Source organism: Micromonas commoda, chromosome 4 (genome assembly GCF_000090985.2).
Source record: "Micromonas commoda chromosome 4, complete sequence".
Classification (NCBI taxonomy): domain Eukaryota; kingdom Viridiplantae; phylum Chlorophyta; class Mamiellophyceae; order Mamiellales; family Mamiellaceae; genus Micromonas; species Micromonas commoda.
Window position 1 is genome coordinate 1086535 of NC_013041.1, and position 22639 is coordinate 1109173.

The 22639-nt window shown below is 67.7% G+C and overlaps 12 protein-coding genes across 12 annotated transcripts; 6 read left to right on the top strand and 6 right to left on the bottom strand.

Annotated features, from left to right (window-relative positions):
* Nucleotides 1-4167: 4167 nt before the first annotated feature.
* MICPUN_100145 (predicted protein) lies at nt 4168-5016 on the top strand (the record flags this gene model as incomplete). The annotated part of the gene is made up of 1 exon (XM_002501403.1): nt 4168-5016. One exon carries the CDS (start codon nt 4168-4170, stop codon nt 5014-5016), a length of 849 nt encoding a protein of 282 aa, XP_002501449.1.
* A 93-nt stretch (nt 5017-5109) lies between these two features.
* Nucleotides 5110-5875, bottom strand: LC2 (outer arm dynein light chain 2). The gene is made up of 2 exons (XM_002501797.1): nt 5618-5875; nt 5110-5479 (listed from the first exon to the last, which is right to left on the bottom strand). Exons 1-2 carry the CDS (start codon nt 5720-5722, stop codon nt 5156-5158), a joined length of 429 nt encoding a protein of 142 aa, XP_002501843.1. The 5' UTR covers nt 5723-5875; the 3' UTR covers nt 5110-5155.
* Nucleotides 5876-6138: 263 nt separating this feature from the next.
* MICPUN_108130 (predicted protein) lies at nt 6139-7094 on the top strand. Its single transcript, XM_002501404.1, has one exon. The coding sequence runs from the start codon at nt 6360-6362 to the stop codon at nt 7014-7016; it is 657 nt and encodes a 218-aa protein (XP_002501450.1). The 5' UTR covers nt 6139-6359; the 3' UTR covers nt 7017-7094.
* Nucleotides 7095-7220: 126 nt separating this feature from the next.
* On the bottom strand, nt 7221-7592 carry MICPUN_80773 (predicted protein; the record flags this gene model as incomplete). Its single annotated transcript, XM_002501798.1, has 1 exon — nt 7221-7592. The coding sequence occupies one exon, from the start codon at nt 7590-7592 to the stop codon at nt 7221-7223; it is 372 nt and encodes a 123-aa protein (XP_002501844.1).
* A 328-nt stretch (nt 7593-7920) lies between these two features.
* On the top strand, nt 7921-8874 carry MICPUN_58009 (predicted protein; the record flags this gene model as incomplete). The annotated part of the gene is made up of 1 exon (XM_002501405.1): nt 7921-8874. The coding sequence occupies one exon, from the start codon at nt 7921-7923 to the stop codon at nt 8872-8874; it is 954 nt and encodes a 317-aa protein (XP_002501451.1).
* A 183-nt stretch (nt 8875-9057) lies between these two features.
* Nucleotides 9058-9909, top strand: MICPUN_58010 (predicted protein; the record flags this gene model as incomplete). Its single annotated transcript, XM_002501406.1, has 1 exon — nt 9058-9909. One exon carries the CDS (start codon nt 9058-9060, stop codon nt 9907-9909), a length of 852 nt encoding a protein of 283 aa, XP_002501452.1.
* A 177-nt stretch (nt 9910-10086) lies between these two features.
* MICPUN_100150 (predicted protein) lies at nt 10087-12342 on the bottom strand (the record flags this gene model as incomplete). The annotated part of the gene is made up of 3 exons (XM_002501799.1): nt 10087-11537; nt 11806-11951; nt 12152-12342. 3 exons carry the CDS (start codon nt 12340-12342, stop codon nt 10087-10089), a joined length of 1788 nt encoding a protein of 595 aa, XP_002501845.1.
* Nucleotides 12343-12865: 523 nt separating this feature from the next.
* MICPUN_108131 (predicted protein) lies at nt 12866-14343 on the bottom strand. The gene has a single exon (XM_002501800.1). It carries the CDS (start codon nt 14292-14294, stop codon nt 12918-12920), a length of 1377 nt encoding a protein of 458 aa, XP_002501846.1. The 5' UTR covers nt 14295-14343; the 3' UTR covers nt 12866-12917.
* A 293-nt stretch (nt 14344-14636) lies between these two features.
* Nucleotides 14637-17566, bottom strand: MICPUN_58013 (predicted protein; the record flags this gene model as incomplete). Its single annotated transcript, XM_002501801.1, has 2 exons — nt 14637-17350; nt 17547-17566. The coding sequence occupies 2 exons, from the start codon at nt 17564-17566 to the stop codon at nt 14713-14715; spliced, it is 2658 nt and encodes an 885-aa protein (XP_002501847.1). The 3' UTR covers nt 14637-14712.
* Nucleotides 17567-17730: 164 nt separating this feature from the next.
* MICPUN_58014 (predicted protein) lies at nt 17731-18439 on the top strand (the record flags this gene model as incomplete). Its single annotated transcript, XM_002501407.1, has 2 exons — nt 17731-17826; nt 17954-18439. 2 exons carry the CDS (start codon nt 17731-17733, stop codon nt 18437-18439), a joined length of 582 nt encoding a protein of 193 aa, XP_002501453.1.
* A 65-nt stretch (nt 18440-18504) lies between these two features.
* Nucleotides 18505-19683, bottom strand: MICPUN_81155 (ATP-binding cassette superfamily; the record flags this gene model as incomplete). Its single annotated transcript, XM_002501802.1, has 1 exon — nt 18505-19683. The coding sequence occupies one exon, from the start codon at nt 19681-19683 to the stop codon at nt 18505-18507; it is 1179 nt and encodes a 392-aa protein (XP_002501848.1).
* A 1247-nt stretch (nt 19684-20930) lies between these two features.
* On the top strand, nt 20931-22505 carry MICPUN_52862 (predicted protein; the record flags this gene model as incomplete). Its single annotated transcript, XM_002501408.1, has 1 exon — nt 20931-22505. One exon carries the CDS (start codon nt 20931-20933, stop codon nt 22503-22505), a length of 1575 nt encoding a protein of 524 aa, XP_002501454.1.
* Between the last annotated feature and the right edge of the window lie 134 nt (nt 22506-22639).

The window sequence follows — 22639 nt, forward strand, 5'->3', positions numbered from 1 at the left end:
CGCCAAGACGAGGTGATCGCGAACGCACCTCCGCCGAGCCGCGAGGGGAGCGAGGTGGATCGAGGTCAACGCCGCGCCCAGGACACCGCGCGCCCCCGCCGAACCCAGGAACCGGACCGGCGACGCGCTCAACGAAATCTCCCGCGCGAAGGCGTCCGCGCCGATGCTCGAGGCGTCATGTCCGACGAAGCCGCCCGAGGAGCCGTTTTTGGCGCCAAAAAAGTCTAGCGCGACTCGCATCGCGGCGTCGTAGACGTTCTCCGTGAGCAACGCCGTCGGCGCGCGGCGGAGGCAGTGACCGACGGCTCGTTCGACGAGAGCCGACGTGGCGCCGGCCACCTCGGCCTCGCCCCTCGCGACCAGCATTCCGAGCAACCGGACGCACGCCGCGACGAGCCCGGCGCCGGCGCTCGGGGAGGAGGGATCGCGAATGCTTTTAGTTTCCCCTTCCTCCCCGCGGACGCCGTCACCGTTCGATCCCCGTCCCGGTTCGTTCAGCGCCGCGGCGCGCGTGAGCGCGAGGCAGACCTCGACGCCCCCCGCTCGGCAAAACGCGCGGGTGAAAGCGCTCGCCCTGTCCGCGTTGGGAGCCGCGGCGAGCGACGCGGCGAGGGCGACGACTCGCGCGGCTAATCGCGGGCAAGCGCACCGAGAGAGGAAACCCGCGAGCGCCGTCGCCGTCTCGTCCGCGCCCCCGCGCGACGATTGCCCGCCGTGCGCCAGCGTGGACACGGCGGCGACCAACTCGTCCATGAGCGCGAGCTTATCCTCGGTCGACGCGCCGCGCACCGATCCCCGGGACGCCCGGATCGAAGCCTCCGGAGTCGCGGGCGATTGCGCAAACGAATCCGTCTTTTCCGATTCTCCCTCGACGTCGCCGATTGGATCGAGGTCGAGCGCGCCCTCCGCGGGTGACAGGTGCGTCGCGGCGGCGTCCAACAGGCGCCGCACGCCGCACAGTTCGCGAATCGCGCATCCGCCCTCGGCGTGCGCCGCCGACGCCACGGCTCGAATGACCCGACGCATCGCTCGCGCTCCCACGCCAACCCCCGAGCCGCTTAAACCGCTTGACCCACCCCCCGAAGAACCGCCCCCCGAAGAACCGCCGCCTCCCGTCCACGGCTCGAGGGACAGGAAGAGGTGCGTGCACACCTGTCGACGGAGCGTCGGGTGGTCCCGGGCAGCCTCGAGCAGCCGCTCGAGCGCGTCCACCGCGGCCACCTCGGCGGCGTCGAGGTCCGTCCCTTCGGAGGACAGCACGCAATCCACCCAATCAGCCCCCGTGGATTGCGCCCGCCTCTCACCCCCGTCGCCGCGTCCCCGCCTCTCGTGCACCGCCCGCATCGCGTCGATCGCGGAAGGGAGCGCGAGCGCGATGAGCCGTGGCGCGTCGATCGCCGCCAACGCGTCGAGCGAAGACGCGGCGCCCGCCCCGCCGCCCTCGCAGGCCCTTCCCATCGCGCTCAGCGCCGGCCGCAACGCCGCCGCCGCCGCCGCCACCCTCCGCGCGCGCTCGTCCCTCCCCTCCGCGCGCAGACGTAGACGGACGGGCGCGAAAGTCTTGGAACAGAGCGCGGGGCACGCAAGCGGCAGGAGGCACGCGGGTCCCCCCGGCGCGACCGCCCAGAGCGAGTCGCGAAGGAGGGCCCTGGCGGCGACTCTCGCCGCGCCGAGGAGGGATCCGTTGCGATCGCCGGCGCCGCCTTGGTTCGCCGGGGAGAGGTCCGGGACGCGTCGGTCGCCCGTCGGCGACGACGACGCGTCACCGCCGGTGTGCCCGCAAAACGCGGCGGCGGGATGCAGCAGCTGAAGCAGCGAGGGCGCCAGCTCGGCGTCGAGTCCGGCCCACTCGTCGCGCACCCCGCGCGGCTCCGAATTATTCCAAACGTTTTTCTCGTTTTCCTCGCCGTCCTCGTCCCCGTCCCAATCGCCGTCCCTTCCCGACGTCAGGCCGAGGCCCCTCGCCGCGCGCTGATCGATCCTCTTGACGCCGTCGGACGCCACCTTGACCACCGCCTTGGCGGCCGCGTTGGCGAGTTGAAACCCCCGCGCTATTTTTTTGCCCCCCGCCCCACCGCCGGACTCGATCGCCCCTCTCCCTTCCGTGGATTCGTACCCCTCTCTCGCGCCGTACCCCGGGACGTAGGTCCCGCCCCTCGCGTTGAGCTGCGAGACGCGCCGCGCGCCGATCGGTTCGTTGAAGACGTACACGGGGCCAAGCGCGCCGTGAAGCGCGCACTGTCGTCGCCGCCGCTGTAACCCCGCCATCGCCGCCGGGGGGTTCGTCCCGACGCAACAAAAACCCAGCGAGCCGCGCACGAATGGCAGGGTCACCCTGTGGGTCTCCACGGGCACGCCGTCGATGTACAGCCGCGCCTCCCCGTGCCCTCTGGTGGAGTACTCCACGGCGACGCACGTCCAGCGCTTCAAGCTGAAGGGATGCGTAAACGGCATCGCGACCTTCGCCGACCTCTTCGGGGGCCCGTGATTGGACCCCACCTCCGCGCCGCCGCCGCCCGTCGCCTCGAGGACCAGGTACCGCCCGTGAAAGTATGCCTCCACCCCCGACCCTCCCCCGTCCTCCGTGGAGACGAACGAGAAGAGCCTCGGCATGTGATCCTCGCCCTCCCCGGACGCAGCCGCAGCCGCCGCGGCAGCAGCCGCCGGACCAACAGCGGATAATGGACCAACAGCGCCGCCGCTGGAAGTGGCCGCGTGGGAAGCCACCGCCGCCGCCGCAGCCGCCGCGTCGTCGGACTCGCGCGTGGTTTCGAGGTACACCCACGTCACCACGGCGAAACCGTGCTCGTTGAACGGCCACGGTCCCCCAACGCTCGCGCCCAGCACACCGCCGCTCTCACCGTCGAGCACGAACATCCTCGCCGGGCCTTTGCTCTGCGGCAGCGCGAGCGCCGCGTCGAGCTCGTCGAGCAGCGCGCCGCGGCCGGTGCCCGCGAGCGATGCGCACGCCGCGAGCCACATCCGGAGGTGGCCCACGGGCGTGTGATGCGCCGCGACCAGCCGAACGCACAGACGCAAAATCCTGGACTCCTCGGTCTCCCCGGACTTACCCTCAAGGTCCCCGTCGTCGTCGTCGTCGTCGCGAGCGAGGAGGTGGTCGGCGAGCGCCTTGACGAGCGCGGGGAACACCCCGACCGCCGCCGCGCTCAGGCAGTTCCCCATACGCGCGCGGAGGGCGTGGAACATGCCGCGGACCAGACGAAGCCTCGGGCCCGGCCCGCCCCCTACGCTCCATTCGTCCGGCGGCATGCGCGGCAACACCTCGGCGGCGAGGAGCACCGCGCGGGGGCTGCACCGCGCCGCCGATTCCGACATCTCCACCACCGACCGCTCTGCATCGTCATGTATAGACGGCGACGGCGTCAGAAAACTCGTGCGCCGCACGTCCGCGCACGTGTCGTCGCCCACCGGCTCGAGCGACGCGCGCGTCGCGGCTGACCGCGGCATCATCCTCGCGAGGATCGACTCCGCGAGCGCGCGCGCCATGGCGTCCGCCGCGCGCCCTCCCGCCCCCTCGACCGTACGCGCGGATGACATCGCCTCCCTCAGCGTGCGCGCGGCGACTCCGATTCCTTTGTCCACCGCCGCGGTCACCAGCGCGTCCACCTCGTCGGAGACATCCTCGGGACGTGCGATTGGACTGCGGCTCTGACCGTCGTCCACGCGTCCAGGGGTGGCGGCGTCCGAATCACCCGATCGGGACGTGTCGTTCGTGGCGTCCGCGGCGTCGTTCTCGTCGTCGGCGTCCATCGCGACGGCTCGTTCGATCTCGACGCCGACCTCCCCAGCCTCCCCATCCTTCGCCCCGTCCAACTCGTTCAGCATGAGCGAGCTGATTCCTCGACCGAGGCTACTCCTCTGCGACGACGCGCTGTCCGGGGTTCTCGGGGTGTCCCGCGGGTCCGAGGCCATCGGGCTGATCCGCACGGGTCGAACGGTCCCGCCGGGGGTCGTCGTCTCGTCCCCGGCGACGGGCGGGGACTGCTCCGCGTCCCCCGCCATCGCTAGACTAACAATGCCCTCACCGTGCTTTTTTCTCGGGACGTTCAGCCCGTGATGAACTTCAGCCGGAAGTGCTCGGAGGATCATGTAACAGACGCGGGAGCGCTCCCCTCCGGGAGCGACCGCCCCATGAATAATCACGTCATGTCGCCCGATACTTGGACCGCGGCGTTCGCCGGCGGCCTCTTGATGGGCGTGATCCACGTCGTCACGGGCGCGGATCACCTGAGCGCGGTCGCGACGCTGTCGTGCGGCAACGACAGGTACGCCGCGACCGTCTTGGGAGTGCGATGGGGCCTCGGGCACTGCGTCGGGTTGCTCGTCGTGTTCCTCGCCGTGCTCGCGGCGACCGAGGAGATCGACCGCGCGAGCGTTCGAGGGGTGGAGAAACACATGGGAATCGTGGTCGGGCTCCTGATGTTCGGGCTCGGGGCGTACGGTCTGTGGGACGCGCGGAGGTCTGTGGGGGATGGTGGGGGGCACGGAGGAGACGCGACGGATGATGGACACGCCCCGTCGAGGAGGTACGGCGCCCTCGACGACCCGGAACGTGGCGACGGCGTCAAGAGGGCGCTGTTCAGGGACCCGGACGACGAAAACGAAAAGGAGGAGGCGGGCGCATCGAAGGGGGGGGGGGAGGGGGCGGGGGCGGCACGTCGCGACGGCGCGTGGCGGTCCGCGGGGGCGGTAGCCATCGGCGTCGTCCACGGCGCAGCGGGACCAGGCGCCATCCTCGGCGTTTTACCCGCGGTGGCCCTGCGTCGCACGGAGCTCGTGTTCGGATACTTCGCCGGCTTCTGCGTCGCGACGGTGGCGACGATGGGCGCCTTCGCGGCGTCGTACGGCGAGGTCACCAGCCGGCTCGGCGCAGCGCACGGCTCGAGGGTGAGGTTCATCTTGTCGAACGTCAGCGCCGGGGCGTGTCTCGCGGTTGGCGTCGCGTGGATCGCGTTATCGGCGTCGGGGCGCGGCGCGGAGCCCGAGGCGGTGTGAACGCGAGGTGGGGGGGGGGGGGACGCGTGGCGGTGTCGGAGCTGGTGACGCGCGCGTGGTGTAGCGGCGAACGCGACGTAGTGACTTGAACCGTGCCGGTTTTGGTCGCCAAATCTTCCTCACGCTGTCGCTAAGCGTCTTACTCGTAGTACAGGCCGAACACCATGCCGACGCAGTACACGCTGGCGTTCTCGTAAAAGTCGCTGGCGAAGTTATCCGTGGCGGTGTCCCACAGGCACCTGGACGCCAGCCTGAGCGCCTGCCCGGTCTTCTCCCCCACGGTGACCTGCACGACGAGCTTGTACCGCGAGTACCCCAGGTTCTTCACCCGCTCCTTGATCACGTCCGCCAGCTCCTTGGCGGTCTGCGCGCTCCGCAGCGGGTCGTACGTCGTGCCCTCCATGCGCTCCCGTATGGTATCGGTCAGAATCTTCTGCACGGGACCCCTCATGAACTTGTAGCCCTGTTTTCACGTCGTCGGCGCGGGGAAGTCGCGGGGTCAGATCGTCGTCTGTTGTGTCTGTTCCTAAACGGGGGGGGGCGACGTGCGAACGCGCGCGGAGCGACGGAGCGGGTTTTGGGGGTGCGACGCGGAACTCACCTCTCCGTACTGCTCGGGTTTCTGCCTGTACGTGTTCTGATACAGCTTGTTGGTGCCCGGGGGCAGCTCGGTGCCCTCCGGCACGACCTCGGGTTCCTCAGCCATGCTCCACCTCGGTAATTCTTCGCCAAATTAAGGTCTCTGCGGTTCTGCGACGCACTGCGCTGCGGCGGCTCGAGCGGAGGTTCGCGGGTGCGTCCACGAACGGTCGGCCGCGGTTCGACCGTGTAGCGCGACTAGACGGTGTCAAGCGGCGCGCGGGGGCGTCTGCTCGTTCCCGCCCTGGGGGCCACCGCACCACGGCTCGACAAACAGCCTGGAGCACGAAAACCGCGGACGGGACTCGGTACATTCCCCTCGCTGCCGTTGGGAAAACGCGAGCGCGCCTGGCAACCGCGCGAACCGTCGATTCGCGGTTTAACGCGCCCCGCGTGTCCAGTCATCGAAAAATAGCGTTAGCGCCGTGGGCCTCCCCAGCTCCTCGCAGACCACGACGCGCGCTGTGGGCCGCGGCGATCGAGACCCACGCACCTCGCGCGGCACGCGACGCCGTAACCTCGGAACCGGATCCCCGGCCGAGATCCTGGCGTGACCGTGCCTTTGAAGGCGCGTCTTAGACGACGGAAGGGCACGCGCCCGGATCCTCGTGTTTTTCCCAACCCCTCGCGCGACCTGGAGAGGGCTGAGGGACGGGATCGGCGGGTGGGGTGAAGAGGCGTGAGAAGATCAGAGCTCGCGAACCATGGCGGCCATGGTTGGAGGCGCCGCGCTGAAGACGGTGATGTCGACGGCGGTCAACAGCCAAATCAGGGGATACAAGGAGAGGCGAGCCGAGGCCAAGTCTCAGGTTGACTGGGAGGATTATAACTATCCCCCCTACCTCAGGGTTCTGCACTACAACCTCGACGACGTGGAGGACGCGAACGCCAAGTTCGCGGTGCGCATCGCGAACATCAACTATCTGATGGCGTGCTCCACCTTCTGCGTGAACTGCTTCGGCACCTTCGTGCTGGCTTGTGGGGGTCTGAAGCTGAAGGGGGTGCACCTGATCTACGCCATCTTCAACCTGATCATATACAGCATCGTCGGCATGTACGCGTTCTACAAGGCGTACAAGGGCCTGGCGACGAAGAACGGGCGGCTGACGGACTATTACCTCGGCCTGCAGGTGCTCTTCATCATCTTTTTCCTCGTCGCGTCCATCGTCAGCGGCGCCAACTACTACGGCTGGACCAACGTGAAGCGCGCGAGCGACAGCGACAAGCTGAGCGGGTTCTGGGTGTTCTGGACCTTCTTCGAGTCCGCACTCTGGACGATCGACTACCTCGTGGGTGGGTGGGCGCTGTACCTGGTGGCGAAGAACAAGACCGACAAGATAGGCGGTCTGCTCGGGTTCTGACGAGCGGGCGGGTCCGGCGCGAGGTTTCACGCAAGAAGAAAGTTTTACGCGACTTTTAACTCTCATAGCTAAGACACGACGAAACGAAACGCGCGCCGCCCCGTCGGAACCCCGTCAGTGCCCGGGCGCGAGGCGGCCTCCCGGGGGATCTTCAAAAAAAAACTCCCCCGAAGCCGATCGCCCCGCCCCCTCCCCACGCGGAGATCACACGCCGCGGCCGCCCCTGCCGCCCCGGCCTCCCCTGCCGCCGTCGCCCCGGCCCCTGCCGCCGTCCCTGCCTCCGCGCCCCCGTCCCCCGACCTGGGGCTTCATCTGGGACTTCTTGAGGTTCTCCTCCTGCACCAGCCCGATGACCTCGTCGGGCACGCAGATGTACTTGATCGTGTTGCCCCGCACGTAGCAGTTGGCCATCCGCCAGAACCTGTCGCCGTCCTTCGACGTGCAGATCACCTCCCGGAGGTGCACGTTCATCCACGTGTCGCAGCTCACCAGGTGGCCGTTGTACGTCTCGCCGTTCTTGAGCTCCACCAGCATGGGGTGGCCCTGCGAGGTCTTCAGCAGCGAGAGGGGAAGCATGTTCTCGTCGCTTTCGCTTCAAACGCTTGCCCTAGAAGAATTCCCCCGGAAATCCAGACGATCCGCCGCTTGCTTCGACGATCGATGAACCCGTGCGCGCCTCGCGAGTCGCCCTCGCGGAGGTTTCGCTCACTAACTGTCAGTCAGCGGCTGTGCTGCAGCGGAAGGTGGATCCTCCGCGCCGTGTCGGTCGTTGTGAGCGCCCAGATCACAGCCCCGCGGTTTCTAGGTCACGATACAAAAAAAGTCCCGCTCGGCAGGCCGTTGTTTGAAAAACAGAGACCCGGGCGCTGACAGGGCCAGGCCTCGGGAGTAGGGTTCGCTCGCCATGGAGGCCTACAAGCTGCACCCGCTGGCCTTGGTCAACATCTCCGACCACTACATCCGCTTCAAGGCGCAGCTCCCGCCCGAGGAGGAGCCGCCGCGGGTTCTCGGGTGTCTTCTCGGGTTCCAGGAGGGCAACCGCGACCTGGAGATCTGCAACTCCTTCGAGCTCATCTGGACACCCGAGGAGGGCACGGGGAGGGTCATCGTGGACGCGGAGTACCTCGCGGGGCAGAAGGTGCGGTACAAGACGGTGTACCCGAAGATGGAGGTGGTCGGATGGTACTCCACCGGCCAGGCTGTCGACCACGAGCACGACCTGGCCATCCACAAGGCCATCTGCGACGCGAGCGAGGCGCCCGTGTACCTCCTCTTCGACCCTTTCCGGGTGGGCGCCGGCGAGGGCACAAGTACGTCTCGGCACAAGCTGCGGGGTGCGAAGCTGCCCATCGACATCGTGGAGGCGGTCGTCCACGTCGGCGCCGACGGCCAAAGTCAGACGTCGTTCCGACCGGCAAAGTACGCCATCGAGACCACGGAGGTTGAACGCATCGCGACGGACACCCTCGCCAGGGCTCAGGAGGGCGAGGGCACGATGACCGGACAGTACGTGTCGCACCTTCGGAACCTCGGATCCGCGACGGAGATGCTCAACGCGCGTGTCGAGGCGATCGTCGAGTACCTTCGAGCGGCGGACTCGGGCGAGATCGAGCGCCCGGATAGAGCTGCGCTCAGAGCCGCGGCGGCGCTGGTGAAATCGCTGCCGAAGCACGGGGGAAGCGCGCGGTTGCGGGCGGACATGGTGAGGGAGTACAACGACTGTCTGCTCACCGCGTACCTGGCGACGATGACCAAGGGTATGGCGGAGATGGACGTGTTGCAGGCTAGGTTCGACGCCGCCGGGCTGGATGGATCCGGGGGCGGCGCGGGCGGCGGCGGGAGGCGCGGCCGCTTCTGAGACGAGAGAGAGACTAGCGGGACGGGTGGTGGGAGCTGTCGGGGATGTCGCTACGCGGTGCGAGTGTGCGCGCGCGTCGCCTTGTTGTAAGAGACACGAGCTATTAGACGACACGAGCTATTAGAACGCGCGGCGCGAACTGACGAAAACGTGTCTGGTAGTTGGGCCGTCGTTTCCTGCCAAATGGAATCTTACGCCTTATCCGCGGTGGCGTCGCACTTCGCGACACGCGCGAGCGGGAAAGAGAGCTCGATCGGCATGTTCGTCGCCACGCGCGCATCGATGATTGCGCCTCGCTCGTCTGCGAACGCGTCCTCGTGCCCCCGTCGTGCGGCGACCTCCGCGGCGGCGCGCGTCAACGCGCGATCGTCGTCGCTTCTCGGATCGCCGTTCACCCCAACCAAGGTGACTGTCGCCCCGAGGCGCGCCGCCGCGAGGAGGGGATCAGCCGTGAGGGTGAAGGCGCTCTTCGGCCCGCCCCCCAACCCCGAGCTCCTCCTCGCCGAGGGCAAGGCCAAGTACGCCGAGGGCGAGCGCATGCAGGGCTACAAGACCTTCGAGAAGGCCTTGCGCGCGGACGACATTCCGCTCGAGGTCAGGCAGGAGCTGCTGTACTGCTGCATGTGCTGCTGCGCCGCTTTCGGGGACGTGGAGACGGCGAAACAGCACATGAGGGACATGAATCTCGCGGGCATGCCCTTCGACGTCGCGATGCTCAAGGAGGAGTACATGCCCATGGAGGCCGGCGCGCAGATGAAGAACCAGCTCAAGAAGTTCGCCGCGGGAGAGCTCAAGTCGCAGGGCACGGTGCAGCGGGAGATCTTCGAGAGGCAGCGCGAGGCGTCCGGGATGACACCCGCGGGAGGCGGCGGGCAGAAGCCGCAACGCATGGGGGACATGGACCTGATGAACCTCGATTTGAACGACACGAGCGCGGAAGTGGGCGACATCGCAAAGAGGGTGGGGGGACTGGTAGTGCTGTCAATCGTGGGGTTCATCGGGCTCTTCCAGGCGGGCCTGACGCTGCTGCGGTAGGGGTCCGAGGGACGCGGGCGAGTGTCTTGCTTGGGAAATTAAAAGAATCGTTTGCATTAATATGAGTGCTGCGCAGCTTTGAATTTAACTCGGCCGGCTCGCCACCCCGGTAATAGGTGGGGTGAACGAGAGAGCGTTTGGCCATCCCCCCGCATTGATCAGAGTGTATCCCCCCAATTAGGCTGTATCGATCACGGATTCGTGGTCATTGGGGAGGTACTCACGGAGGATACCGTTCCTGCTCGGCTGCCTCAGCTTTCTGAGCGCCTTTGCCTCGATCTGCCGGATGCGCTCGCGCGTCACCGAGAAGACATTTCCAATCTCCTCAAGCGTCTTCACCCGCCCATCGTCCAAACCGTACCTGAGCCTCAGCACGTCCCTCTCGCGCGGGTTGAGCGTGTTGAGAACGTTCTCAAGGTCCTCCTTCAGCAGCACCTTGCCGGTCTCGCCCTCCGGGTGCTCGGTGTAGTCGTCGATGAGGGTGTCCTCGACAGTCCTCTTGTCCTCGCCGTTGCTGTTGTTCACCGTCTGCGACAGCGAGATGGGCACGAGCGAAGCCTTCTTGATCTGCTTGATCTTCTCCACCGTCATTTCCATCGCGTCTGCGAGCTCTTCGTGCGTGGGATCGCGCCCGAGCTTGAGCACCATTTGGCGCTCAACCTTGGACATCCGGCTGATGATCTCAAAGAGGTGCACGGGGAGGCGAATAGTCCTCGACTGGTCAGAGATGGACCTGGTGACAGCCTGACGGATCCACCAGTGCGCGTAGGTGCTGAACTTGTAGCCGCGCTTGAAGTCAAACTTCTCCGCGCCGCGGATCAGACCCACGCACCCCTCCTGGATGAGATCCTGGAAGCTCATGCTCTTGTTGGCATACCTCTTGGCGATGGAAACCACCAGCCTCAAGTTCGCCTGGATCATCGCGTTCTTCGCCCGTTTCCCCTCCTCCAGCCTGCGCTCCAGCTCCTGCTCCGTGATGTTACACTCGATGGCCCACATGAAGCGCGTGGGCTCCTTCCCCCCGTTCTCCTCCTCGAGGCGTTCGCACACGCTGTTGAGGTACATGAGGTCCTGGATGCGCTTCGCGAGCTCAACCTCCTCGGCGCCGGTGAGAAGGCTCACCGTGCCGATATCCTTGAGGTACGTCTTCATCGAGTCCGTCTGCTTCTTGGTGTCCGCGTTCTTCCTCGCGATGCGCCTGTTGCGCCGGGACTCCGCCGCCGACGCCTCGTTGGCCTCCTGCGCCGACCCGGGCTCCGCGACGATGCCGGTGAGCTGCGTCTTCGTGCTCACCCTCTTGACCGTCTTGCGCTTAGCCCTGGGCGCGGTCGAGGCGGCAGCCTTCGGCTTGGCCGCAGCCTTCTTCTTGGGCTTGGGCTTGGGTTTGGCCGCGGCCTCGGCGTCAACCTCTTCCCTCTCGTCAGCCGAGTCGTTCTCCTCAAACGACGGGATCTTGTACGCCTCCTCGAGCTCCGCCCTGTCGACGGCGCCGACGTTGTCAACCTCGGCGAGCGCCGCCTGCAGCTGCGCCACCTTGGCGCTGAGCTCCTCGAAGTCCTTAACCTCCATCTGCTCCAGCGACGCGAAATCGCCGAGGATGGACTCGTCAATCGAGCCGCCGATGGAATCTGTCGACGCGGGATATTTTTGGGGGGTTTGGGTAAGCTGTGGGGTCCGATCGCGGGGGTTTTCGGGCGCGGGGGGGTGGGGGGCGCTCCGCGCGGCGGCTCCCGCGGCGTGGAAACTCCGTGTCGCGCGCGCGCGACGCCCATCGGGTGCGTCGATCGCGCGCGCGCGCGCGGAGACTCCGCGTCGCGGCGGCGGAAAAACACTCGCCGGATATCTGCCACGCCACGAGTTTAGAGGTTTGGGCGCGGCGGGGGCTCGGGGACGCACCGGCGTCGGCGTTGGGAGGGGAGATGGCGTTGGCGGCCACGGCCTTCCCGCGACCGTCCTTATTGGAGGCCAGCTGCGGCTTTTCCGCTCGCCTCGAGGGAGAGCGGGAGCTTCTCACCGCGGCGCAACGCACGCCGGCGGCACGCCTGTGGATTCGCAGTGGAGGGGCGGATAAGGAATTTGTTAAAGCCGGAAGGCTGGTGAGCGCCGGATGGCGGGGGTTAGCGGGCGCGCGGCACGTGCGACGGGAGTGGACACCGGTCGTTCACCCGCGTCACGCATCAGAGGACACCGCGGAGCGAAAACTGGCCGACGAACGGGGTCGCGATGAGGGTTCGGGGCGCACCTTGACCAGCCCCGTCCAACTCGGCCGCCAGACCTCACCGCCGTGGACGTCTCGGCGTGACGCCCGGAGATTGACGCATCGGAGGCGCGCGAGGAACCGGTTCCCCGCGCGCGCGACGCGCTCGACGTCCCGAACGATGCACGAACGCCGGTGGCCGCAGACGCGGCGCAGCCGGTGGTCGCGGCGATCATGACCGTCGAACCCGCCCCGCCGAGCGACCAAATCGCGCCTCTGCCCTCTCTCGCTTCCGCTAACCGTCAGGCGACGAAAGCGGAGTGCACCTCGCCGCGGTAAACGGCGGGAGGAGGCTGAAGCGAGCGCCCCTCGTGCGTTAGCGCGCGACCTGACGCCTCGAAACCCGAAGTGTCCTTCACGCGCGGTGTGCTCTGACCCGACGACCCGCTCCACGTTGCGGCGTCGGTCGTTATGGTCCAGCCTCCGGCCGCCTTTACGACGCATGCAAGCGAGGGGCCAAAAATCCCGTGGCAGTGGGAGCTCTCACTGCACTGCCATACGGATGGTGGGATGAACCTGCAGAAAAAATCGTGAGGCGCGCACACGTGAAAGCTTCGCACGACTCTCGAGTTATAAACTGGCGAGTTTCCCACACAACGGGAAAAGGCAATAGATCGGAGCGATGTGATTGGTCGACGGCGAGTTATGCCGAGTTATGCCAACGTGGCTTTCTTCGAAAGCGCGTTCGTGGAAAAAGGAAAAAACTCAGAGACGGCTCTCGACAAATAAACAACCGCCCTCGCGGGACTGGCTAGTACAGCAGTGGAGAGTCCAGGACCGCGTACCCGGCCGCCACGCCGCCCTCGTCGCTCGTCGCCGCCTTCGTCCGCAGCAGATGGCCGCCAACCTCGTTCAGCACCACCGTCTCGCCGACCCGAAGGTACCCCCCGTACACGCCCAGCTCTGACAGCGTCTCCAGCTCGGCGAGCTCCCCGCGTCTCAGGCACAGCGTCCTGTTCGCCGGAGGAAATATTCGCTGCATCAGGATGTACGCGCTGAGGTCCCCGGGCTCACCCGGTGACGCGTCGGGGTCGTACGTCCTCAGCGCGGCGGTGAGCTCGTCCCCGTAGAGGTTGTTACCGCCGCCCTCTCGCTGCGGCTTCAACACGTATCCGCGAGGGTCGCCCAATCCCAATCGCACGGCGTCCGCCGCCGCCGCGCCGTCCATGGCGTACAGCCCCGCGAACACCTTGCGCATCTCCGCCATCTCCCCGGCGTCCTTCACGAATCGTTCGAGCGCGCCGGGCTGCGCCAGAGCCTGCTGAATCTTCTTACACCCGGCGAGGTGCATCGCCGCGCTCGGCGACTTGACCGCTCCGGAACGTTCCAGAAGCTCCCTCGCGCGCCACTCCTCCTCCCCGGGGTAGTCCGTCGGCGCGTACCCGGCGCGATAGTACACCACGGAGCACGGCACGTTCCCCAAACGCAGCCGTTTCGTCACCGAATCCACAGTCGCCAGTTGATCGATTTCCTTGAGCGTCGCGCGAACGCATCGAACGCCGTGAGCTTCCCACAGCCTCTGCGCGATGAGCCGCTGATCGAACACGTTCCTCTCGTGGGGCTGCACCACGAAGAGAATGGACGCGTCGTCCTCGCCCATCGCCCGCCATCCCGCGGCGAGCGTGTCCGCGGCCGACTCCAGCGCGCGGTTGAGCGGCAGGTTCGGCCAAAGCGCGAAGTCGTCGTCGTGCACAGCTGCGTCGTCGTCGCCGGCTGTGTCGTCGTCGTCGGATCCGTCGTGAGCAGCGCGAGGGGCGTAGTGGGAGACGAGGCCGGCGCGGGAGATGGTGTGCCTGTGCATCTCGCCGACGCGGGTGGACAGCGCCATGAACGACGTGGACACGGTGTTGACCTCGACCTGCAGCGGCAATCCGGACGGCTCGTCGAGCATGTAGTCCGATCTGAGCACGCCGAGTTCCATGCGGTGCCGCCCCTCCTGCGCGCCGCATCGCTCGTAGATGTCCCATATGCGACGCGTGAACTCGTCCGTCTTAATGACGCCCGCGAGGGTGGTGCGGAGGAACTCATCGTCCCTGCTCACCGCGTCGCAGAGCGCGGCGAAGGACGGGGAGACCCGCAGCGCGAGCTCGAAGACCTCGCGGGGGAACGGCGTGGGCAGCAGCGACATCGGCGCGTGCGTGAAGCTCGCGCACATAGCCTGCCCGGACTCGTCCGAGTCTAACCCCACGAGCAGCCCGTGCTGCGCCGCCCACGACACAGCCTCGTCGCGCATGGACCGTATCGTCTCGTCGCTGAGATCTGCGGGCGCGCCCGACGCCCGCGCCGTCTCCGCCATCGCGCGGACCGTCGGGGCGGCGGACCTTCGGAGACCGCGCGGACGAGGACGCGAACTCGGACGCGGGGACGCGCCGGGAAAGGTCGATGCGGCGGCGTTGGACATCGACGAGCCCGCCCGCCCTCGCGTCGATCGTCGAGGTGAAGGCGGATGTGACGGACGGCGCGAGCCTTTATTCACCTCCTGTTGCTTTTTTCACAAGTCTAACTCTTATGGATAATAAAATCGCCAACCGGACCGGGAATGGTCCTCAGTTGAGCACCTCGTCCTCCTCCCGCCCGTCGGCATGAACCTTCCTGAGCAGCCCGTCCGGGAACAGGATCTCCTTGTACCCGTCCGGCCCGTGCGCCTCCGTCTGACCCGACGGGAAGTGGTACACCTCGATCCCGCCCGGGTGCGTGGTGTGCCACGTGTCAACCTCCCGGTAAAAGTACTCCACCCTCCCCCCGGGATGCGTCCGCTTGACGTCCCCGTTGGTGAAGTACACCGTGGAGATGGGGCCGTTCGCGGACGGAGATATGTCCTTGAGGGTTCCGTTGGCGAAGTGCACGACGCGTCGGCCCCCGGGCAGGACGCGCTCCACGCGGCCGTCGTCGTGCGCAATCTCGTCGGCGCCGCCCCGATGATGATCGGATGAAGGCGGGGGACCCACGCGCGGCGCGGGGTCGTGAACCGAGGGGAGCCCGCACGCGGCGGCAGCCTCGGCGGCGGTGACGCCGCCCGCGGATGCGGACGCGGCGGCCTTCTCGGCGGCCTTCTCGGCCCTCCTCGCCTCCGCCTCCGCCTTCTCCTTCTCCGCCTTCTCGGCTTTGCGGCGCTCGCGTAGCTCGCGCTCGCGGTCCAGCTCGAGCTCGCGCTCGCGGTCCTCGCGCATCTTCTGCTCGCGCTCGCGTCGGCGCTCGGCGCGTTCCTCTTCCTCAGCCTCCCTCTCGCGCAGTTCCCGTCGTTTCCGCTCGAACTCCGCTTCCTCCTCCTCCTCCTCCTCCTCCTCGACTTGGCCATACTTGGCCTCCTTACCGCCGTCCAGGATCTGCTGCTCGAGCCGGCGCTTCTCCCCTTTGAGCTCCGCAACCTCCGTCTGCAAGTCCACAATCTGCGCGCGGAGCCTGTCCACGGTGTGCCGCTGCTTGGTGTCCTTCGCGCGTTGGTCTTCCCGCGCCCTGGCGAGCTTCTCGCGGAGGTCCTCAATCTCTGTTCGCTCCTTCTTCGTCGGAAGCGCGGACAGGACCCGCTTGGAGTCGCGCTCCAGCCTCTGCCTGTCCCGCCTGAGCCTTTCGGCGTCCGCCTTGATCTCCTCGCGCTCCTGCGCCATCGCGGCGTTCGCGTCGGCTCGTTGCTTCTCCCACGTCTGTCGCTCTCGCGCGGCGGCGCGCTTCTCCTGCGCGAACGAGCTCTTATCGCGCTCCAGCCTGTCGCGCTCGCGCCGAACCCTGGCGGCGGCGTCGTCCGCGGCAGCCTTAGCCTCGGTCGCGTCGGCCATGGCGGCCTCGGCCTTGGCCATGGCCCCTTCCGCGTCCCTCGACTTGGCGGGCGCCGTCTTTTTACCCGCATTAGCCGCATCCGTCGTATGCGTCGTCACCCTGGACCCGACGCGGCTTCCCGGACGCCTCTCGTTCCCGTAAAACAGCGACTGGATCAGCGCGGGAGCGCCGTCGCCTGGTTTGGACGAGGCGAGCGCGTCCGAGGTGGCGGCCGCGTGGTCCGTCTTGGAAACGCGCGGTTTAACGCGGTCGTCGTCGTCGGCCCTTCGGAAGTGGTCATCCTCCGGGTAATTCGCGTACGAACTCTCGCCAATTGGAACGGCGGTTTCCTCATCCTCGCTAAACTCCTCGTCGTCGTCGAACGCGACGGGCGGCGCCGAAGCGGCGGTCCTCATCGAAGCGGCGGTCCTCCGCGACGCGCCGCCGAAGTGGTCCTCCACCGCGAAGCCGTCCGACTCGTCCGACGCGTCGTCGTCGACGTCGGGCGGCGTCGAAGCGGCGGAGACTTTTTTGAAGCCACCCGCGGAGGTGGACGCGCGCGCCGCCGCGACTCGCACCGCGGACTTCTTGCCGCCCGCCGCCTTCTGCGCCGCCGGCACGAACGAGGACGTCGCTCGAGCCGGCCCGGGGTCCACGGCGAGCTCGCGCTCCAGCGCCTCGAACTCCGCCAGCTCGGCGGCTTCGTTCTCCTCGCGCGACATCGGATGCCCGTCGCTCGCGTCCCCTCGCTCGGCGGGCGCGGGTTCGGTCTCGACGTCGACGGGCTCCGAGTCGTCGAACGCGTACGAGGATGTGCCGGTCCTTCGTGAGGGCTTGGAGGTGGCCTTGGATCCCAACGCGGCGCGGGGCTTGGATCCGTGCTTGGCGGCGGCTGATCCGTGCTTGGCGGCTGGGGGCGTCGTTCTCTCCATCCTCGCGCCCTTCCGCAGGAACTTGCGCGCGGACGCCGACCGTGGGGTGGCTCCCGGCGGGGTCTTCGCGTGCTTGGATCCACCGCCGACGCCTCCCCTTTCCTCCTTGGCGAGCTGCTCGCGCAGGAGGGTCTCGAAGTCCTTGTCGGGCGCGCCGGTCACGGGCGTTTCGTCCAGGTCCATCGCGGAGGCACGCGCGACGGAGGCGGCGACGGCGACGGGAGGCGGCGGCGCGGGTGCGTCGCGGAGCGGCGGGAGCTTGGCGGGGGACGCTGGGGTGACCGCCGGGAGGTTCACGTTGTCGATGTCGCTCATGGGCGCGCGCGCGTCGGGGTTCACCCGCTCCCAGGTGACCGATACGCGCATCCCGGCGTCGTCCTCGCGGCTGTCCGCGCCGGGGCGGTCCGCGCGGGGCATCTTGTTCTTCTTCTTGCCGGCGGAAGACGGCGCGACGTTATCGTCGTGCATCGGCGCGAAGCCGCCTTCGGACGACAGCCTGCGCGCGGGGGCGGCGTGACGGGGTCGACGGGTCAGCGAGGTGTGGCGCGAGCAGCGCGTCGTGGCTTTTGGGTTGTTGGCTCGATTTTGAAATTCGTGGCGGAACTCGGGGAGCGGCGGGCGGGGAAACATCGTGGAGCGGGCGGTCACGGGGGGAGCGGCGGCCTTGCGCGATGCGGATGGCATGATCTCACCTGACAGACATCGTCGACATGGTCGTCAGCGCCGTTGCTGGTGTGTGCCCGGGGCTCACAGGGCCGTGGCTGATTCAAAAAAGTTTGACTTGGTCACTCGGGACCATAACCTGACAGGATGCTCTCTCCTGTCTGGTCTGGCGGACTGCGGTGGAATGGTCAGCGAAGAAGGTGGAACACAACCATGGGCGTGGACTTGTGGGAGGACGAGAACGAGGAGGCGACCCACTCGGGTCGCGACGAAGACCTCGAGCGCGAGTCTCGAAGCAGACGCGAGCAGGTGAGCCGGCGACCGCCGCGCCAACCCCCGCCAACCCCCGAAACCGAGATGCGAACACGACACACCGCCGCCGTGAGACCCGACACCGACACTAACCGACGCCGTCCCCTTCCACCTTTCCCCGCAGTTCTGGAGCGAGGGGTACCGCGAGGGCATCGAGGAGGGTAAGAAGGCCACCGTCCAGCGCGGGTTCAACGTCGGGTTCAGGGAGGGCGCCGCCGCGGGCGTGGCGTACGGGCAGGTGCGGGGCGCGGCGGTGAGCGTCGGCATCTTCGCGGGGCAGGTGCCGGGCAGCGGCGGGTGGGCGGACGCGGTGCGGGGCGCGGCGGGAATCGTTCAGCGGATGAGACCGGCGGATGCGGCGCGCGAGGCCAAGGCGGACCACGAGCGGGTCGTGCGGTCGGAGTCGCGCGACGGAGACCCGGGCACGCCGACAAGGTCGGAGCCGCAGCCCGAGCCCCCGACGGATCCCGACGGGGGCTCCGTCAGCAAGGCGCCGCCGAAGCGCGGCAGGGGCGAAGATGAGGACGGAACCTTCGCCGGAAAGATGCGGGGCGCCAGGGACGAGCTCGAACGCGCGGGTTTCGAGCTCCGCGACGTGGAGCTCAGGTAGAAATATACGTACCGGGATCACTTACAACTCTCGACTCTCGACGCCCCACAAAAAAGCGAAGTTCATCACTTGTCGACCAGCCTGCTGAGGCACTGGATGAGGTGCCTCAGGTTCTGCCTCGTCGCCGGGTCGCCGCTCACGCTGCTGATGTCCCCGCTCACCTTCTCCATGTGCTGCAGCGTCTTGGTCATGATGGTGATTGACTGTCGCAGCGCCTCCTGGTTCTCATCCGTCAGGATGGTCTGCTTGAGCTCCCTGATATCCGTAACCGCCTTGGTCGCGTGACCCGCGAGCAGCTCGATGGTGTCGAGCGTCCCCTGCTCCTGCACGTTCTGCAGCATCGGCCTGAGGTCCTTCGCGATCTTCGCCGCCTCCAGGAGCAGCGGCTCGAGGTTCTTCATCAGATCCTCCGCCGCGGTTGTCGCCGCGAACATCTTCTGCAAACCCTTCTGCTGGTCCATCTCCCTCGCCAGCTTGGTGCAAATCCCCACGAGGTCGTCCATGCTCACGCCCGGCACGCCCTGGATCTTGCCGCGGTCGCACACCACCAGGCCCTCGCCCTCGCAACCCGAATCCAGCGGACCCCACTGCGCCTTCGGGATCGGCAACTCCGGGGTGATGTCGATGATCGTCTCCGCGATCAGCCCGCTCTGGTTCGCCTCCACCAGCGAGTTCCGCGGGATCACGATGCCGTCATCGTCCATCTCGATCAGCACCTCGACCTTCTCCAGGGACGGCCTGACGGACAGGACGTTGCCCACCTTCACGCCGCGGACGCGCACCGTCGTGCCCACCTGGATGCCGCACGCGAATGGAAACTCCACGAACGCCTGGTACGATCGCAGCTTGTTGAAGTTGAGGCCGAGGATCCACTGGATCGTGAGCGCGGTCAGGGAGATGCCGCCGAGGATGAAGAGGCCGACGCCGCCCTCCCAGACGTTGGTCCTGCCAAAGCCGAAGTCGCGGAGGGGCTTGATCGTCTGCGCCCAGATGATCGAGATGACCGACTTGACGGTGGAACCACCGCTGTCGTCTCCCCCTCGATCATCGGCATCGTCGCCGCCAGCCCCCGCGCCGTCCGCGGCGGCGGCGGCGGCGGCGACGGTCCTCGCCGTCGACGACGATCGTCGGGTCACCCTCTTTTTTTGTTTGAAACCGAAACCTTCGTCCGATTGGGCCAACGAGTCCGTGTAGGTGCCCTCGCCCCACCAACCCCCGGGATATGCCGCGCGCGCGGTGCTCATCCTGCTCAAATCGCGCCCGGGTTTGGGTCCGAGCGCCTCGATCATCCTCGCGTGGCTCGGGCCGAAGACGTCGGACGAGGCGTCCTTGGCGGATTTGGTCGAGGGATCTCTGGGAGCCGCGCGACGGGGCGGGAAGCGCTTGGCGCGGTGCGAGAGCGCCGGGGACACCGCCGCGGCGAGCTTGACGGCGGCCGCCATCCTCGCGAAATCTGCGCCGTCGATCGAGACGGCGTCGCCGGAGGATCCCGCCGCGGAGGCCTCGAGGCGCCTGCCGTGGCCCTTGCCCTGCGCCAGCTGGGATTTGTTCTCGGGGCTCTGCTGGCAGACGACCCCGACGACGCGACGGCCGCGTCTGGGCGCGCCGAGTCGCGTGGAGAGCGCGAGGCTGGGCGTAGATAGCGCGCTCATCGCCATGGTGGTGAGAGGTACGCGCGCGGCTGACTCCGTGCGCGGCCTAACAGTGTCAGGATAGGGTCATTTGAAATACCTCTTAGCGCTATCAGGGTGCTTCCAAGCTGACAGGAGTCGCGCCTCGGCCGCTCGAGATTTCGAGGTTCACGGCGAGTCGGGCGGCCGGAGAGCACACCCGGGGCGCGCGGGGCGCGGGGCGACGGTTCACGATGGCGTCGACATCATCCGCCGCCACCGTGCGCGCCGATCTCATCCGCTGGTGCGAGCGGGTCGAGTCCCGCGACCGACGCGAGGCGCCCCCGACGCCGACGCTGTGGAACCGCGAGAAGATCGGCAAAGACGTCGCGCTCGCCAGGGAGCTTCACCTCGCGGGCGGCGCCGTGCGCAAGCGGGTGACCCATGCGCCGTCGTCGTCGGGCGACGCGGTCGCCGTCACCCCCGGACACGCTTGGGAGGTGTCGTTCCACGTTGTGGCCTACGCGGTTCGTCCCGATGCGGTCGACGCGCCGAGGGAAGAGGGCGAGACGGGCGCGGACGAGACGGACGCCCGGGTGCCGAGCCGCGCGCGTCTCATCCTGTCGACTCGCGCGGACGTCGGGGGCGGATGCGGCGCGCCGCACAGGCTGATCCTCGACGATAGATCCGACGGGGAGCGGGAATCGTCGAACACCGCCGAGGCGGCGGGGACGACCCGCCGGGAACGCCGCCGACCCCTCCCCTCCCGCGACGACGAGACCGACGCCCGGACGTCTCCGTCATCCTCCGCATACTCCACAAACGCCGCCGTCTACCCCGGACAGCTGTGCGTCAGGGGCCTCGAGCTCGCGCTCGCGTCCATGCCCATCGGCGAGCGGTGCCTGGTGCGGGTCCAGCCGACGTACGCGTACCTGCACCCGAGTTGCGCCCGTCCCCCGCCCCTCGGGGTGGACGTCGAGGATGACATCTGGCTCGACGTCGAGTCGGTTCGAGCGTCCAGCTGTGCGACCCGGATACGAATCGACGCGACTCGGACACGAACGGACGGGGCACGAGGACAGACGGGGGACAAGGACGGATACCCACAAGAACCGCCGCCCGTCGTGCACAAGACGGTGACGAGGGAGGGCGAGGGTTGGGAGAGCCCGAGGCCGCCGTTCGAGGTCGTCCTCGAGCTCGTCGGCCGCGTGTGCGCACCGGCCGGACCAAACGAGGAGGGACCAAACGCGTCGTCCGTGTTCGCGCCGAGGACGCGCGTCCGGTGCGTCAGCGGGGACGGGACGCTGCCCGCGCCCCTCTCCGCCGCGGTGGACACCATGAGGGTGGGCGAGCGATCGACGGTGTGGTGCGAGCCCGGCGCATACCTCGAAGACTTTGTGGTGTGCAACCGCCGCGTGCCCGCCGCCGGCGTCGCCGCCGGGGTGGAGTTTGAGTTGGCGCTGGAGTCCATGGTCCACGTGCGGGATCTCTTCGGCGACGGCGTCGTATTCAAGCGCAGGGAGAAGGAGGGCGCGGGGGAGTTCCCCGCGGACTGCCCCGTGCACGACTGCGCGTGCTCTGTTCACTTCTCCGTCCGCGTCTGTCCGTCCGGGGGCGGTTTTAGCGGCGGTTTTTCCGACACAGCTGGCGCCATTAATTACGACACAGCTGGCGCCGACCCCACGGTGGTGTACGACACCCGGGACGCGCTGGGCGAGCCCCTGCAGTTTCAGCTCGGATGCGGAACCCTTCCGGAGGCGCTGGAGACGTCGTTCAGGCTCGCCGTGCCGGGGGAGGTTTTCCGCGTCGTCCTGAACGACGCGACGCATCCGAGGCACGGATACGTCGGGGGGGACCAGCCCGGCGCATCCGCGGTTTTCGCGGCTTTGGCCGAGTTCACCGGGGATCCAAAAGAGAGCTCTCTCGCGCTGGAGTTTGTCGCCGAGCTCGTGAGCTTCGACAGGCCCGTCAACTGGCACCGCGCGAGCCTTTCGGCGATGCTCGACGAGGCGAGGAAGCTCAAGGACGAGGGGAACGAGCTGCTCGCGGGGGGCAAGCTGGCGCTGGCGAGGTCCAAGTACGAGAAGACGGTTCGTAACTTGGAGGGTCTGAGGGGTTTGGACCCCGCGGAGCACGAGGCGGTGTACGACCTGAGGCGAAAGACGACGCTGAACCTCGCCGCCGCGCTGCAACGATCGGGCGAGCACGCCGCCGCCATCGCGAGGCTCGAGAAGCTTCTGGACGAGGATCCGGACGACGCCAAGGCACTGTGGCGTCGTTCGGTGTCCTTCCTCGCGACTCACGAACACGCGGCGGCTCGGTCGGATCTGTCGCGGTGCGCGGAGATTGACCCGTCCACCGCGGAGGAGGTTCGGGCGCAGCTTCGGAAGGTGGAGCGTAGGGAGATCGAGGGCGCGGCGAGGGAGCGAGCCGTCGCGGAGAAGGCGCTGGGGTGAGTCGGACGCCGGGATGGACGAGAGGGAGGTTGCGCGACGCCAAGGCGCCTTCGAATGTAGATCCAATTTATAGTCACACTTGGATAGCTTGGATATGTACTTGGATGCGAAGGTACAATTTAGTCACACATGCA

What these genes read in the sequence shown, in the direction of transcription:
- LC2 (XM_002501797.1), bottom strand. Translation starts at nt 5,722, where the DNA reads ATGGCTGAGGAACCCGAGGTCGTGCCGGAGGGCACCGAGCTGCCCCCG. An exon ending in AACCCGAGCAGTACGGAGAG is followed by an intron (nt 5,480 to 5,617) that starts GTGAGTTCCGCG and finishes ACGTGAAAACAG; the next exon opens with GGCTACAAGTTCATGAGGGG.
- MICPUN_108130 (XM_002501404.1), top strand. Translation starts at nt 6,360, where the DNA reads ATGGCGGCCATGGTTGGAGGCGCCGCGCTGAAGACGGTGATGTCGACG.
- MICPUN_108131 (XM_002501800.1), bottom strand. Translation starts at nt 14,294, where the DNA reads ATGTCGCTGCTGCCCACGCCGTTCCCCCGCGAGGTCTTCGAGCTCGCG.